Source organism: Centroberyx affinis, unplaced genomic scaffold (genome assembly GCF_046629955.1).
Source record: "Centroberyx affinis isolate AG114_WGS23_722 - 3 ecotype Tasmania unplaced genomic scaffold, CSIRO-AGI_Caff_v1 ptg000395l_1, whole genome shotgun sequence".
Taxonomy (NCBI): domain Eukaryota; kingdom Metazoa; phylum Chordata; class Actinopteri; order Beryciformes; family Berycidae; genus Centroberyx; species Centroberyx affinis.
Genome location: NW_027279063.1, coordinates 179005 through 194068, shown reverse-complemented (window position 1 = coordinate 194068; position 15064 = coordinate 179005). Strand labels below are relative to the sequence as shown.

Here is a 15064-nt window from a genome sequence, read left to right as displayed (position 1 = left end):
GGCTTTTCCTCTCGTCTGGCTAAAGACATTGACACTTGACCTCTCCACCATCTCTGCACCAGCAGTGCCAACAGTTTGCGCGGTACAGAAGCACTGCAGTTATAGACAGCTTTCAGATAATGTAACACACCCTCCCCCTTTGGTGGCCAAAGTAGAGGTCCTGACGCTCTTGGGCAACAATGACCATGAACAGCTGACAGCATTTCTAAACATACGACTCAGCCGAATCAGCATGGAATTGACATGGTTAATTTCTGTTCTGTTTTTGAATGGGAACTAATCATTTCACCAAGGATACACCTGATCGATTTTGTGTTTTGGTAAAATTCAGCCTATTAGCTAGCTAACCATATTATCTGGTCAACATCTGATTTACACACTAACTAACGTTGCTTAGCTAGTAGAAGCTAGCATTAGTAGTGGCTAGTAGTTGTATATTAACATTAACATCTGTTGTCTCACTATGAGCAAATTAGCTAACTAACAAAGCCAAGAACCAACAGTTTCTTTAGGTTAACTGACTCTTCTCAAGCTAAAACTCTGCGTGCTTTGATGTAGAGGCTAGGGCTAAAGACAAGAGTTTACTGTGTCACCTTATTGACATATAGTATTACAGAATGGACCTACACCCACACCATGACAATCTTTTTCAGTTATCTCTACATCTAACTACTGTATATAACAAACGGGGAACCATTTGTTATATATAGTAGTTAGCAATTATTTGCGTACAGCCAACATACTGGTTGCTAGGTTATTTATGAAACACTCTCTCTCTCAATTTCAATTTCAATTTTTCAATTCAAGGTGCTTTACTGGCATGACAGTTCACAAACAAACAATATTGCCAAAGCATGTAACAAGAGATTAATCATCAATAACATTATGAAATACCAAAAAAATATAAATAAATAAATTAAGTAACAGACAAATAATTCCATCCCCTCCCATGTATTATTGTGTGTGTGTGTGTGTGTGTGTGTGTGTGTTTCTGAGGAAACATAAACCAGCAAAATATCACCTTATCCAGTTAAAAAAACAGAACTTTTCACATACATTCACATATTATTCTTCACATTTCTCACTCAACTGTGTGTCCCTCTTCCCTTCCTTCCTCTCTCTCTCTCTCTCTCTCTCTCAATGTGCTTTATTGGCATGAAAGTTCACAGACAATATTGCCAAAGCATCAAGATGAATATCAGTCTAGGTGTGTGTGTGTGTGTGTGTGTGTGTGTGTGTGTGTGTGTGTGTGTGTGTGTGTGTGTGTGTGTGTGTGTGTGTGTGAGTCAGTGCCTGGACAGAGGAACTGGGTTGCTGCGTGTTCAGCTCCTGTACCCAGAGCCTCCATCACAGAGTGAGGATCAGTAAACTATGTGAAGGAATTAATGTTTGCGGGTATCAAGGGTTACACATATTTTATATGCAGTATAACATTCAAAGAGAGAAATATCAAATATGTGGGGTTTCAAGATATTGAGAGATTACGATTATGTTAATAAAAAAAGAAAAATGAAATAAATAAATGAATAAATAAATAAAATAAAATAAAAGTGTATTTGTCACTCACTGTTCCTCAGGTTGTGGCAAGTTTTTACAAACTGTGCCGCTAGGTCTGCTGTGTTTCCCTCTCCTAGTAGAAGTTGTAGCTTTGATTGATCATCAAGCTCTCTGAAGTGGGAGACTTGGGAGTTGAACTTGTTAAAGTAGATTTCTCTGGCTGAGTTAAATTTTTCACATTTTAGGAGGAAGTGCATCTCCGTCTCGACCTCACCTGTCGAACAGTGACCACATGTTCTGTTGTCCTTTGGTTGCCATGATTTCTTATATCTTCCTGTTTCAATTGCCAATTGGTGGTCACTGAGCCTGTACCTGGTGAGGATCTGTCTCTGCTCTCTATCTCTGACAGTAGAGAGATATTCTGCCAATTTATATTCTCTGTTTAGGGTCAGATAACATTCTAACCTACTTTGGCTTTTAGTTTCTTTATTCCAATGTTCCAAATAGGTTTCTTTGTATGGCTTAATAATTTGGTAAACTCGAATTGGTGTTGGTGTGAGCCTGGTCAGGGTTTCCCTGTGTAGGAGCAGTTAGTCTCAGCACCAACTGACACAGCGGACTCTGTTGTGGGTTCAGCTCTGTGGGTTCTCTCTCTCTCTCTCTCTCTCTCTCTCTCTCTCTCTCTCTCTCTCTCTCTCTCTCTCTAGCTCTCTCTCTCTCTCTCTAGCTCTCTCTCTCTCTCTCTCTCCCTGTGTGTGTGAGTGTGTTCATTGAGACAGGTACACTGTCGATGAGGTGGAATATGCACATGCAGTGATCATATCAATATAGTTGTTGCGAAAATCAAGGAGATTTTACATTTGAACCAATATGTCATACTAAAACTATTGGGAAGGACTGAAATCCTTTTAAAGGAGGAGACTCCAGGAAAATAAGGGAGCTTCGGCAGTGGTGAAAACTCTTCAGATACATCCAGATAGCTTTTTTTTAGCTTTTTTTGGTACAACGTTAGCACAACAATTAATATCCATATCCATCCATCCACACCATATACCAGCTTTGATCCTGACCCAGTAAGACATGTACTATCAGCCTCGGTGAGCGTTCTGTTCTCTTTCTCAGCCAGAAGATGGTGGTACGAGGTTGTTGTTATTGTTGTTGTCATCGTCATGTCTTGTTCTTTTCTCTTGCCCTCCCGTCGTTGCCAACTTATTAGGCTGGTCCTCTGCCATTTGGAGATACACCAAATCACATTATTCAGTCGGTCATGGATTAGGCTAGGAGGAGAGAAACATAGGCAGAGGGATGATCAAAGAGGGCCCACATTCACCTCACACTGACAGACTGACTGGGAGAGAAAGAGATGGGGGAAGGCAGAGCTGAAAATCTGATTTTGGGAGAGAGAGGTGAAGTTTAGGATGTTTGGTGTATAGGGGATTTAGAATATAGGATCTTGTGTATTTTTTACCAATGAAAGTGAAACGAGGCGTACACGCTTGCGTGTCTGTTGTTGGTGAGTGCAGTGTGTGCGGTGATTGTGGCTGCGCAACCATGATCTAATGCATTTTAATGCACTAGAGAGGGTGTTTGTGTATCTGTGTAAGAATATATGTTGTTGCATGTGTGTTTGTGTGTATATGTGTGTGCATGCACGCATGCCTAGACCTATCTGGGCTCCTAGTTTCCTCAGTGCACCATCGGGCCCGGCGGCATAGAGAGAGAGAGAGAGAGAGAGTGAGTCACCCAGCAGATGAAAGAGTCAAAGTAAAGGCTCTGCCGTCCCAAAAAAACATCACACAGCTCCCTTGCTCACTTTTTGAAGTCGTCCAAGAGGAGGGAGGGAAGCGACACACTTTCTCAATCGCATTAAAACATGGCGTCAGGCAGCTCCCATCTTGTTGCACGCTATAGATTACACTTTGGTTTGAAGTGGAGTTTTAAGTAGGACACCGTGATATTGGGCTCTGTTTTTGGGTTGAGGCCCTAAGTCAACTCGGAATCATCCAAACGTCTCAATGAAGCCGTTCAGCCTGTCAGACAGGCAGTGTTTCTGTTTAAATAGAACGGGTAGATGGATGGATGGATAGACACACTGATGGCAGATGGTCAGTGGATGGATGGAGAGATGAATGGATGGGGAGCGAAGACTAACTAGGCTAAAAACTAGAGAAATGAATGAAATTCATCCTAAAATTTTAGGTCTACCTTTTTTTTTACATCTACTCGTACAAAATCATTGCTGTCATGGAAGTAATGCACATTATGGGTTACTATTAAAGTTAAGAGTCATCTTAAGACCTTTTGCATATAATTATATTATTATTTTATTTATTTATTTATTTATTTTGAGGACAGAGTTTGTGGTTTTGGCATATTTAGAGATGAATTTCATGCAGCAAAATTTCTCAACTAGATATGTAGCATTTTGGAATGAAACCCTTCGATTGTCTCTGTAATTCTTTGATTGTAGAATTCCAAAATATAAAAAAAAAAATTAGATTAATCCGCTTTCTTTGGCCAAGTCCAATCCCCCTCCTTCCTCCATTGATGGAGTAAGCTGCTCTTTGTACCTCAGTCTCCCCTGTCCCGGCCAAATACCCCCCTCAAGGTCATCAAATGGAACGACCCGTAGGTGGTCCATCCCTTCTTAAGACATCAATAGCCGTCACAGAGCCACTGATAAAGCGCACCGAGCGGCACCTCCAAAATCTGCACACAGATGCTTTCATGGGACAACTCCGTCCCCCACCCTCGACATACACACACACACACACACACACACACACACACACATATACACACACATGCATGCATTTAGCTACAGAGCCCTTATTATTAGACCTAGGACAGAATGAAAAGCAAAAGAGGGAGGGAAGAAGGAAGAGAGGGAGTCTTAAGAAACAAATATGAAAATGAGACACCTTTTTAGTGGTTTTCATGTGTGTCCACCTACTTATGTTAAAGCAATCCCTGATTCTACAAGCTGCTCCATCCATTAAGTATTCACAGCCTCAAACAAACTTTTTTTCTAGACCTTATGATGCGAGTATGATGTTGAACCCAATCACATTGATGGTAATGGTTGTAATTGGTTTTCTGATGCCAAACATCGACTGGTTGAGAGTGTGTTATCACTACATGTTTGGTATGTTATGTGTGTGTGTTTGTGTGTGTGTCTGTGTGCGTGTTTGATGTATGTTTATCTGTGTGTGCTTGCCTGTACGTGCCCATGATGTATTATTTCTGTACTGTGTGTGATGTGTGCACTGACAGTGAGCAGCAGAGATGAAGAGAATCACTACTGACAGGCAGTGATGGCAAACTGTGAAATGGAAATAAAGCCTCTTGTCATTACAGCACTGACTCTCTCTCTCTCTCTCACACACACACGCACACACACACACATACACACACACATACACACACACATACACAGGCAAGCACAGCAAGACAGCAATGATTACAGACAAACGAGCAAATAACATCTCCCAGCTCCCCCTCCCTGGCAAATTGAACTCAAATTGTTATGAGAGACATGCGTAGTGAACAGAGAATTGTTTTGAACGCTTACAAATCCTGCTGCCACTAAAACTGAAGGCTTTGTGAATCAGTGGGAAAAAAGCTTCTCTTTTAAATCACTAGTGTTTTTTTTTTTAGTGTTCTCAAGAAGTGATCCTCGCAAATCGGGTCCCTGGTGTGCAATATGCAGCATGTTGTTTGCCAGGTGAAATTATCAACAACCGTAAACAACAAAGTGTGCGATTCGTTGTCCCTATAAAAAACGCCCCTGCACTTTACCTCCTCACCTGTCAGTCGCTCACCACGTCGAGTCCTTTCCATGTGGAGTGACATCATCCTTGTGTCAGCATGTCTCCATGTGTGTAGTTTTATATCTTCTGTCAGAGTTCAGCTTTAGGATGACGCTGAAAGCCAAAATTGCTCTTTAGCGATGTAAGATGATTGGAAACATATCGGACAAAAATGCCATATGGAGGCAATATCCTGTCCAGGGCTATAGAATATATTGAATAAACTTTTTTTTTTTTTCTGCCGCTGGAAACAGACACATGCACGCACACACACATGTACACACACATACACAAACACACGGAAGTGATCATGTGTTGGCAACATTACTCTATTGAGAAATGTTTACTTGGGTTTCTTCCTCCTTTAGTAACAATACATTGGTCCATTCCAAACAATGGGAATGCACACCTTGAGCAAATTTCACTGCCAAACAGCCATAGATCATACTCTGCATGTGTGTTTGGCCTTTATGCGTCCTGTTTGTCTATTGTCTGTGTATGTGTGTGTGTGTGTGTTTGTGTGTGTGTGTGTGTGTTTGTGTGTGTGTTTGAGTAAGTGTGACTTGTGTGTGTGTGTGTGCGTGAGTGTGCATATGAGAGAGAAACTTGTCACACTGTTTTCTGCCACTCCCTTTGTGTGCCCTGCCGTTCTTTCTGTGTGTGTGTGTGTGTGTGTGTGTGTGTGTGTGTGTGTGTGTGTGTGTGCGTTTGGCCTGGTTCCCACTGCAGATTATTAATTAAGTTCTGGTAAGCGGTGCATGCCTTGCCTTCAGATCCACTTCCACTCTCGTTAACACACACACACACACACATACACGAGTGCCCGTGCACACGCACAAACACACACACTTCAAAGCAACCGCACTCCACACCGCTAGGATTAAGAGGCGATTGAAGAGCCTGATACAGCCTCAAAGTGCCTTCAGCACGAAAATGCCTTTGGCAGGGCACAGGTAGTCTGTTTGAAAGTGCTTACACACACACACACACACAAACACACACACTTACTCACACACAAATGCACGTATGACTGGCTGGGCTTTTAATTTAGCTCTGATAGTCCCTTTGTATTTGTCTCAGTTCTGCTGGGCTATTTTTTCCTTGCATGTACTATCCATATTTTTATCTACAGTATTTCCAGCCATTTTTCATGTGTATTTAGATGGTTGAGCTGTATAATGTATGATGTTGTATAATGCTTCCTGCTATATTCCCCTGAGTGACTGTAGGTAAAAGGAATAGCCTAGTAGCAAGCTCTTTATGTTTTTATGAAACATCTGAGCCTGTTTGTGTGTCAATATGGCCATATGTTTCCATTGACACACACACACATGAATCCACACATATACAGTTACACGCACACACATGTACAGTGCACACAGTCACACATACACCTCATTTCCTCGCAAACAACTGCATGGTTAATTCTGATATTTTACTTTGGTAGAAACCTTTTCTTTATTGAGCTTACATACCTTTGCATGCTTTCATTTTTAAAATATGGTCTACAAAAATACTGACATCAAATCTGAGAACTATGCTGATTTGTCTCTGATTGCAATACATTGTTCCATGTCCGTGGTGTTTTTCAAGAAGCAGTTTTCCCGCTGGTAGCCAAATTATCAGTAGTGAAATATGGAAAAATAGCTGGGGACTACAGATTCCCAAAATGGCAGTAGAGGTATGCATTGTAAAAAAAAAAGAATTTATCACTAGCTAATGCTATGTCACTTTAACAGAGCTGGAGTCAAGATGGAACGGTTGCAAAAAAGGCAGACAACAAATGTGTCAGGTGTAGGAAAAACATTAAAAGACTCCATTTGTGGCCCCCTCCCACACATACACACACACAGCTCTTTCTCTTGCCTTTTCTCTCTACACCCTTCTTTGTCTCTTCCTCTCTCATCAGCTGCTATAGAGCCCCTAGGGACGACTGAGCCGCCACTCAAAGAGTCCTGGCGCAGGAAGACAGGCCCGTATCCGTGGTGACGGCTCTGTGTTTCCGTGGTGACAGGTGTGTCCGCTCAGAGCGGACGGCGGTGTTTGTCAGGAAGTGTTTGGATGGGGTGGAGAGTCCAAACGCAGCTCAGGTGTTGATGGCTTTGAGGGGTGCGTTCACTGAAGCAGTGTTTGTTAGTGAGTTGTCTGTCTGTCAGTGGCTGTCAGGATTAGGGGAAGAGACTCGAGCTGTGTGTGTGTGTGTGTGTGTGTGTGTGTATTGTGGGTTTGTGCATGTGTTTGTGTGTTTAAATCAATTTGACTGCATTTTAACATATTTTTTCCCCAAAATTCCTGGATCACGGTAGTTTTATAGTTATTTTTGCATTTTAGTAAGGAGTCAGTCATGAGTGATTAGATTCATTACACACTGTCACAGTTTATAGTTTTCAATGAAAAATGATGGTATATTGTTACATCAATGGCACAGAGAGACACTCATACCTGCAGTGCCACATGAGATGCACAGGGCACATTTTGTTTTTTGAAAGTTTTTGAGCGTCTGTTTCTCATAGATGTCTTGAGGTAACATGAGATGAAACTTTAATGATCCCCGTGTGGAAATTGGGTCGTTGTAGCAGCAAATAATAATTGCATACAGCAAAGAAAAATAGAATACAAATAAGGATAAAAGTGGTTATATAAACACATGCAACCGTCAATTTCAACACTAGAACAGGTTAAGCAGAATGTGTGAATGAAAAGTATGAGAAAAAAGAATGGATTACTGCATTACGTGGGTGTACAAAATAACAGCAGTGGAACTTAATGAGACACAGAAAAAATGAATGTAGAATATGTACGATGTAAAAATATAGTTGTTATACTTTCAGACTTGAGCATGAAACTGAAGTTGATCAACATCTAGTGAAACAAAACTATCGAATGCCTTTCCAATAATGACCTGTTTCCACCTTTAATTTAAGTCTTATTCTTACTTCACTCCTTGTATAGCGCACATCACCATACTTATAGGCAGCCATTTACATCCCATATGAAATCCAGCACTTCACACCTAATTATCTCACTCCACTGTACAGCCTATCGTTGAAACTCTGGCATCACAACACAGCTAGCTGAAAGGAGACAGATCTTGTATTAGACACTCGCAGTGTGTCTGCTTCCAGCTGGCTAGCTTCCCATAGACGAACAACAGAAAACAAAGAGACGAGCACTGCTCAATAAACTCCTAACAACAATCTCCATTCACTGCCATTCTGTCTCCTCCGTGTTGTGTCTCCCAGCTTTCCCCGGTCTCCCTTTTTTTTCTCCCGAGCTAATTGGCAGCAACATTTTAATTCTCCCCCCAACCCCCCTTCCTGTTAAGTGATGAATCGTTGGCAAGGGATCAAAGGGGAGCGGTGCCCGCTGTGCGCCATGCCCGTCGCTGCCTACTGGCACACATGGGCGTTGGGCCTGGCGCCGTGCCCAGGGGCCACAGGCCTGCGCCACGGGGACACACTGCCAAGAGGCAGAGGTCAACGTGTGTGTGTGTGAGAGTGTGTGTGTGTATGAGTTAGTGTAAGCGTGGGTAGGGCGGGTGGAGGGGGGGTCTCTGTGTGCTTCCTAACGGCAGATTCAATTTCACAACTCTCTCACTGTTGGTTTCAATCTCTCTCACTCTCTCTCTCTCTCACTCACACTCTCTCTCTCTCTCTCTCTCTCTCTCTCTCTCTCTCTCTCTCTCTCTCTCTCTCTCTGTCCGTCTGTCTGCGTATCTCTTTCTCACACTCCCCTTTCCCTTCTTGTTGCAGACCAACAGCAGGCTGAAGCAGATTGAGAAGGAGTACGGTCAGAAGCTTGCCAAGTCTGCCCAGGTAATCAGTTTTCTCTTCCCCCTTTTTTCCCCCTCTCTTTTGCTTTATATTCCCCTTTTTTCACTGGACTGCTTGAAAGAACACACAAATGTACAGATGGGAGCGCTGAGGAAACACACACACACACACTTGAATACACAGCAACCCGCCCTCTCCTGCTTTACCCTCCCTCTTACGCAGATACACACACACATGCACACACACACACACACAAGTAGGTATACACACATGTTCCATTCCTGGCATGAGGTTTGCGTAAAGCTCAGACAAATAAATCTACATATGAAAACGCAGTGGACTGTGTTACATAAATAATGGCTAAAGCCCTACTGTCTTGCTTTTCTCCTTTCTCCTCTCTTTTCTCCCTCCCTCTTTCATGCCTGCGTCCAGAGGCGTTAGAGGCGAGTGCTTGGAAAGCTTTCCTCTGTGCGGCTCAAAAGGAGCTGTGAAAAGTCAGGCCAGTTTTTCAGGTTTCATACCTAAGAGAGAAAGACTCCGCTGTTTGTTTTCTAGCTTTAGATAATGCTAATGTTTGCCCTTAATCAATAGATGGCTTTATCTGCTTCACACATTTTTAGTGCCGTTTGTGTTATAGCTTGGATTTGGAATGGTGTGTGGGATTTATTAAAGGTGCTAAAGGTTCAATGGTAGAGCCCGTCATGTTTCTCACTCTCGCTCTTGCTCTGTTTCTTTCTCTGTTTACTTTCTCTCATGCCTTCTCGCCTCCATCCTCCTCTCTTCCTTTCACTCTCTCCGGCTGCCTGTCACACCTTCCTTCTCTGTCCTTCCCAGTCTCCTTTCTTTTTCCCATCTTCATACCCGTGTCTCCTCTCCCTGTCACGGCATCCTCTGGTAGCGTTGTCGCGACCTTTCCTATCAAAGGCCATATGTTTAACATTACAGCTCATCTCTTTAGACTGAGCCCACTTAAAATCGGGGCAATTGTTCTCTCCAGCCAGGAATATAACTTCCAAGTACACACACTATCTTTCAGCAAAATGTCTCAGAGAGTTCAGGCAGCTTTTAGCTTGCCGGTATAAAAGAACCAAAACACCCTAAGTAGTGTTTACATTACAAAAGAAAAGAGTTTTCTTCCTGATTATGTAGCGGGGTAAAATATCACAATCATTTGGCCATAATTGCACCTCGTTACCCAAAGAAGCAATTCAAAGAGGGGTTTTTGTTGTTTTTCTTTCTTTCTTCTCCTCCTTTCAATCCCCCCATTTTGGGTTGGCTGGCGAAGGCACAGAGTTGAAAGCGGGGTTGACAAGCAGATGTTGTGAGAAAACGGTAGCTTATTAGGTTACACAATGGCTGACTTCAAAAGGAGTCGGGCGCTGTGCGAAAGTTCAGCCATGTTCGCCTGTTTCAGTGGTGCGGTGCGCCACCGCAGACAAAGCAACAAGTGATTAATCCTCTGTTTTGGGGACACAAAGCTGGCACAGGTTCAACAAACAACACTCTCTCTGGCGTTAAAAGAAAACCTCTGTGCGCAGAATTCAACACCTTTGTCAAAGTGTATTGTTATACAAAGGGTTATGCAGAAGGTGTGGGGTTTTTTCTGCAAGCATATTAATATGCGTGATTAATGCAGCCTATTTGTCGGTGGGCTCGGGCGGCTTTGTTTTCAAAGGTAAAGGTAGAACGGAGGGGTTTCTGTTGCCTTCCCCTTGGGGCAACTCAGTCAAATGTAAACAAGAGGCCTTTGAACCTCAAAGGCTAACCCCGGCTGTTAACCCCTCAGTGTCTGACAGGGGGCATCGCTCTTGAGCTCAACCGCATGGCTAATAGCCCAATTAAAAACATACCACGCCATACATTATCCTGAGGGGACGAGAGACACGCAGCGCAAACGTATATGTTTACGTGCATGCACACACACGCATACGCGCATCTCTCTCTCTCTCTCATTCCCTCTTTCTCTTTGTCTCTCTCTGCCTCTCTCGTGCACACACATATACACACACACACACACACACACACACACACGCATGGAGCTCTCCTAATTAGCGTCTCTCCAATCCAATCCTGTGTGTTAAGCGTCTAGCTGTGAGTAGTCCTCCTTGGTGACCTGTGAACTGAACAGGGCTGTGCTCTCTTCCCCCCTCGTAACGATCAGGCTGCAGTGGGTGGTAGCGGTGATACTGGTGGGAGATCATTACTTTATCCCTTACCGTCTACCATGGGAGTAGGTAGGAGGTAGAGGGAATTTACCAGGGGAGGTGCAGCGCATGAGAAGCACCGCATTCTGGAGGAAAGAGGTTGAAGTTCACACCGCATGCAAATGTGCCTCAGTACAACACTGGTGGTTCATTAGCACAAACAATGTTCACATGTGACCTCCTGAAGCACATATTGTACAAATAGCAGGCCCTGTTACAGTATTTATTCATTGATGCATTATCAGTAGTTAAATAATGCTTGGAAACACTGATTTACCTGCCTCCACTTTTTTCACTTCAGGCTGTTATCTCTATTGATTATTGTTCAATGAAAGTTCAAGTGTAGATGTTATAGAGAGTTATAGCTGATAGTCGCTCATCATTAGGACATAATCCACCTTTTTCCTGGCTGACACTTTATCACCGATCTTAGTTTCGTGGCACTCTTTTGAGCGCAATAGATGATGTGCATGTCATTTAGGGGAAAAGCCGTTCAGACAGTTAATGTCTCAAGCACATCAGCATTTCTCTGCTCAGGCGGCTAAACATGTTTCCCACTAATCGACAGCTAACAGCCACCAGATTGTGACACTCCGAAGTGTTTTCACTGTAACTTAGCTTAAGTCAGCACCCTTTTCCCCAGTGGTGCCCTAAACAGAAAGGTGAATAACCATCAGACCCGATTCCATTTCTCCCCTTTTTTACTGCAGGTTCACAGGGAGGTAAGCCTGCCTTTAGCCCTAAACAGAGATGCTAGCAGGCTGTGAAAATAGACAAGTCTCACCAGACCAATTACAGACTTAAAAAGCCCTGGCTGGCTATCAGACAGAGAAAAAGGTGCTGCGGTGTATATACAGGAATAACAAGACAGACGGCTGAGTTCACTAGTTTATCGTGCCGCCACCGCCCCGGGGCTGAAGACCAGCAGATGCAGGGAATCTATATTGCAAAATAATTATTACGCCCAGAACTGATGTTCCCATAATAATGTGCCATTTGTTGCTTTCATGTGGCTCTCCCACTGACAAAATAAGCCTAATCTCCCTCTCATCTTCCCCTCTCTCTCTCTTTCTCTCCCTGTCTCTCTCCCTCTCTCTCCCTGTGGTTGACTCGCCCCGCTCTAACTCCCATACTCCCACACAATGAGCAGATTCTAGCAGGGCTAGTCCTCCAGAGTTTGCACACGGTAAACAATTATCTGTCTAGCCCAGAGCTAGCGACAGCACTGCCCCCCCCCCCCCCCTCTCTCTCTCTCTCTCTCTCTCTCTCTCTCTCCTTCCCTCTCTCTCTCTCTTTCTCTCTCCCCCTCTTTCTCCCTCTCTCATCTTTCTTCTTCTTCTTTCCCTGACAGTGGCTTAAATAGAATGTTAATTTTGACTGGAGAATTTCAAAGCCAAGGCAGCTCCTTTTCATCTTGGTGTGCACCGCAAGTTCACCAACACAAAGTCACTCTGCTCTTCAAAAAGGAAGTTTTTTTTCCTCCCTGTCTAGTTTTTTACCCCCTCTTTCTCTCTCTCTCTCTGCTTTCTCTGTCTCAGTCTGAATTTCTCTCTTCTGTCTGGTCTCAAAAAAGATATGAGACTCTGGGAAAAGCAATGTTTCAAGGTGATTGTTGCTGCCGTCCAAATCCATGACGAATGTGAAATGCTTTTTCCATCTGATACGAGTCACTTTGTGAGCCCAGTGAAATGGAACAAATCAGAACAGCATTTTGTTTAGTGAACGTGTTTTGCATTTTGCATCTGGCAACAGGTTCTCTCAGCACTTTGATGTTGGTACTGTGTCAGTCGTTTTCAAAACTGCATTTCTTTTTCGGCTCCGCTAAACACTTTCTGGGAGTCCATTTATCAAGCAAAACAAAATGAGGAAAAAAGCGTATAACTTATAACCAACTATCAGCACTGGAAAAATGTTCCTAAGAGAAAGATGGGTCATTTTGTCAGTATGCCAATTAATCCTCTGTTCGCCCATCTTGACCAGTGGGGATGACGCAGCATCTGGTCAGCTGTTCATCCATCTCTAGTGCTGATTTTCTGTCAATCTTGTGCACACACCAGAAATGAAATATCCATTATCCACATCCATCCATCTCTCTTTCTTTCTCCCTTCTCCTCACCCCTAGCTAATTGCGGAGCTGCAGACTTCGGCGTGCGACTCCAAGGAGGAGGCTGTTCGCCTGCAGCAGGCAATGGAGCAGCAGCTGGAGGAGGCCAACGCTCGCTGGGACCAGGAGAGGAGGACCGTGACCCGCCATGCCGATCAGGCCAGCAAGGTCAGTCTTGGGCACTTAGCAGACCCCTTGCTGGACAGTTGTTTTGCCAGATACTGCATTGTGATCACAATTATTGTCACATATCTGGATGATCTGATGACTTTTTGCATCTTATATTAACATCTTGAGTCTTCACAACTACATCGGGCGTTTGAAGTGAGGTGAAATATTTCAGTGTCATGATATGCCAGTATTCTATAATTATTAACTGTGGAGACTAAAATCAATATATACCATTATACATGATTAGTTGTACAGACCTGTCCCAGACCAGTTTAAGGTTCTAGTACAAGTGGCTCTGCTTTAAAAAAATAAATAAATAAGCAGAAAACTGTTTCACACTGATCACCTCATGAGGTGAGAGCAATTATAATGAGGCAAAAATGTGTGTTGTACCATATGAAGTTGACATTTCTTAGCCAGTACAGAAAACTACGGTTGTGGAACATCTACACTGACTCTAATGGAGGGGTTGAACAGGCAGCCATCTTCATTCAGCAGTCCATTGGGCTAGGCTGCTAGCGGTTTTACACACTACCTTTCCTTTGTCACTGGTCTCTGTTGTAACCCTCCAGACTTTAAGGAGGGCAGGCGCCGGTAAACTGCACCCCCAGAAAACCCTCCTTGTCTGGATATGACTTTTATAGACTAGACACGGGTCGCCTTTCTTTTGTTGAAACATAGTCATAGTTATGCATGGGCTCTGTCATTTTTATGACTAGTTGCAAACTCTATAGTCTTTAAGTGGCTTGTATGCTCTGTGTCTGGCTGGAGCTTATAAATCTGTCTGCTGCACTCCTTACTTCTTTATCATTACTCTCATCCTCTTTTATGAGTTATTACTACTCCCTTGCTCCTTCCACTTTTTCAGCTCTCACCTTTTTGTTTTAACGCCTGCTTTTGTTTTGGTCTATAAGCCTGGCCTACTTTAACATTAAACTGCATGTGTAGAACAATAGTCAATAAAATATTCCAGACAGTGACTGCCCTACCTACAGTAAAACTTATATAGTGGCTCTCTCATGTGTATAGATAAAACAGTATTCATTTTGTTTAGAATTTAGCCTCCCCTTGGAGGCAGAATAAAATATCCTATATAGAATAAAATATCCTGTGATTTTGCAGATTTTGCTATCAGGGAAAATCTACAATCTGCCTCCTGGCGTAGCAGCCAGACTGAGACACAGTGGCAGTTGATTGGGTGTGTCTCTCTAAATAAAGAGTTGTTGTGTCTGGGATCAGGACTTGTTTCCAAACATGACCTTGTCTGTTTGTGGTTGCAGCTGGCACATACAGTAGGGAGGCAGGTTTATGAACTTCCCTCCAGAGCTGCTCTCCTTCGTGGCCCTGGTATCCCAGGCCCCCTTCACTCAGTCCTGGGTATTCTCCACAGGAGGTCAGTTTGCTTTGGGTCAAATAAGCCCCAGCCCAGTTCCACACCTAGAATGTCAGAAATGTCTCTGTTGTTGCTATACAAACATGTCATTGATTGACAGCGTGGGCTGAAGG

General features: G+C 43.4%; 1 protein-coding gene across 5 annotated transcripts in view; it reads left to right on the top strand.

The window, feature by feature from the left end:
- Positions 1 to 15064, top strand: part of cep112 (centrosomal protein 112) — a 116507-nt gene that overhangs the window by 81608 nt on the left and 19835 nt on the right. For 4 of the 5 annotated variants that reach the window (XM_071516228.1, XM_071516231.1, XM_071516232.1 and 1 more), the window contains 2 exons: positions 9059 to 9121; positions 13406 to 13555. In XM_071516228.1, the coding sequence (XP_071372329.1) occupies positions 9059 to 9121; positions 13406 to 13555 (213 nt within the window). The remainder of the gene's footprint in view (positions 1 to 9058; positions 9122 to 13405; positions 13556 to 15064) is intronic. The other variant, XM_071516229.1, reaches the window with a different exon arrangement.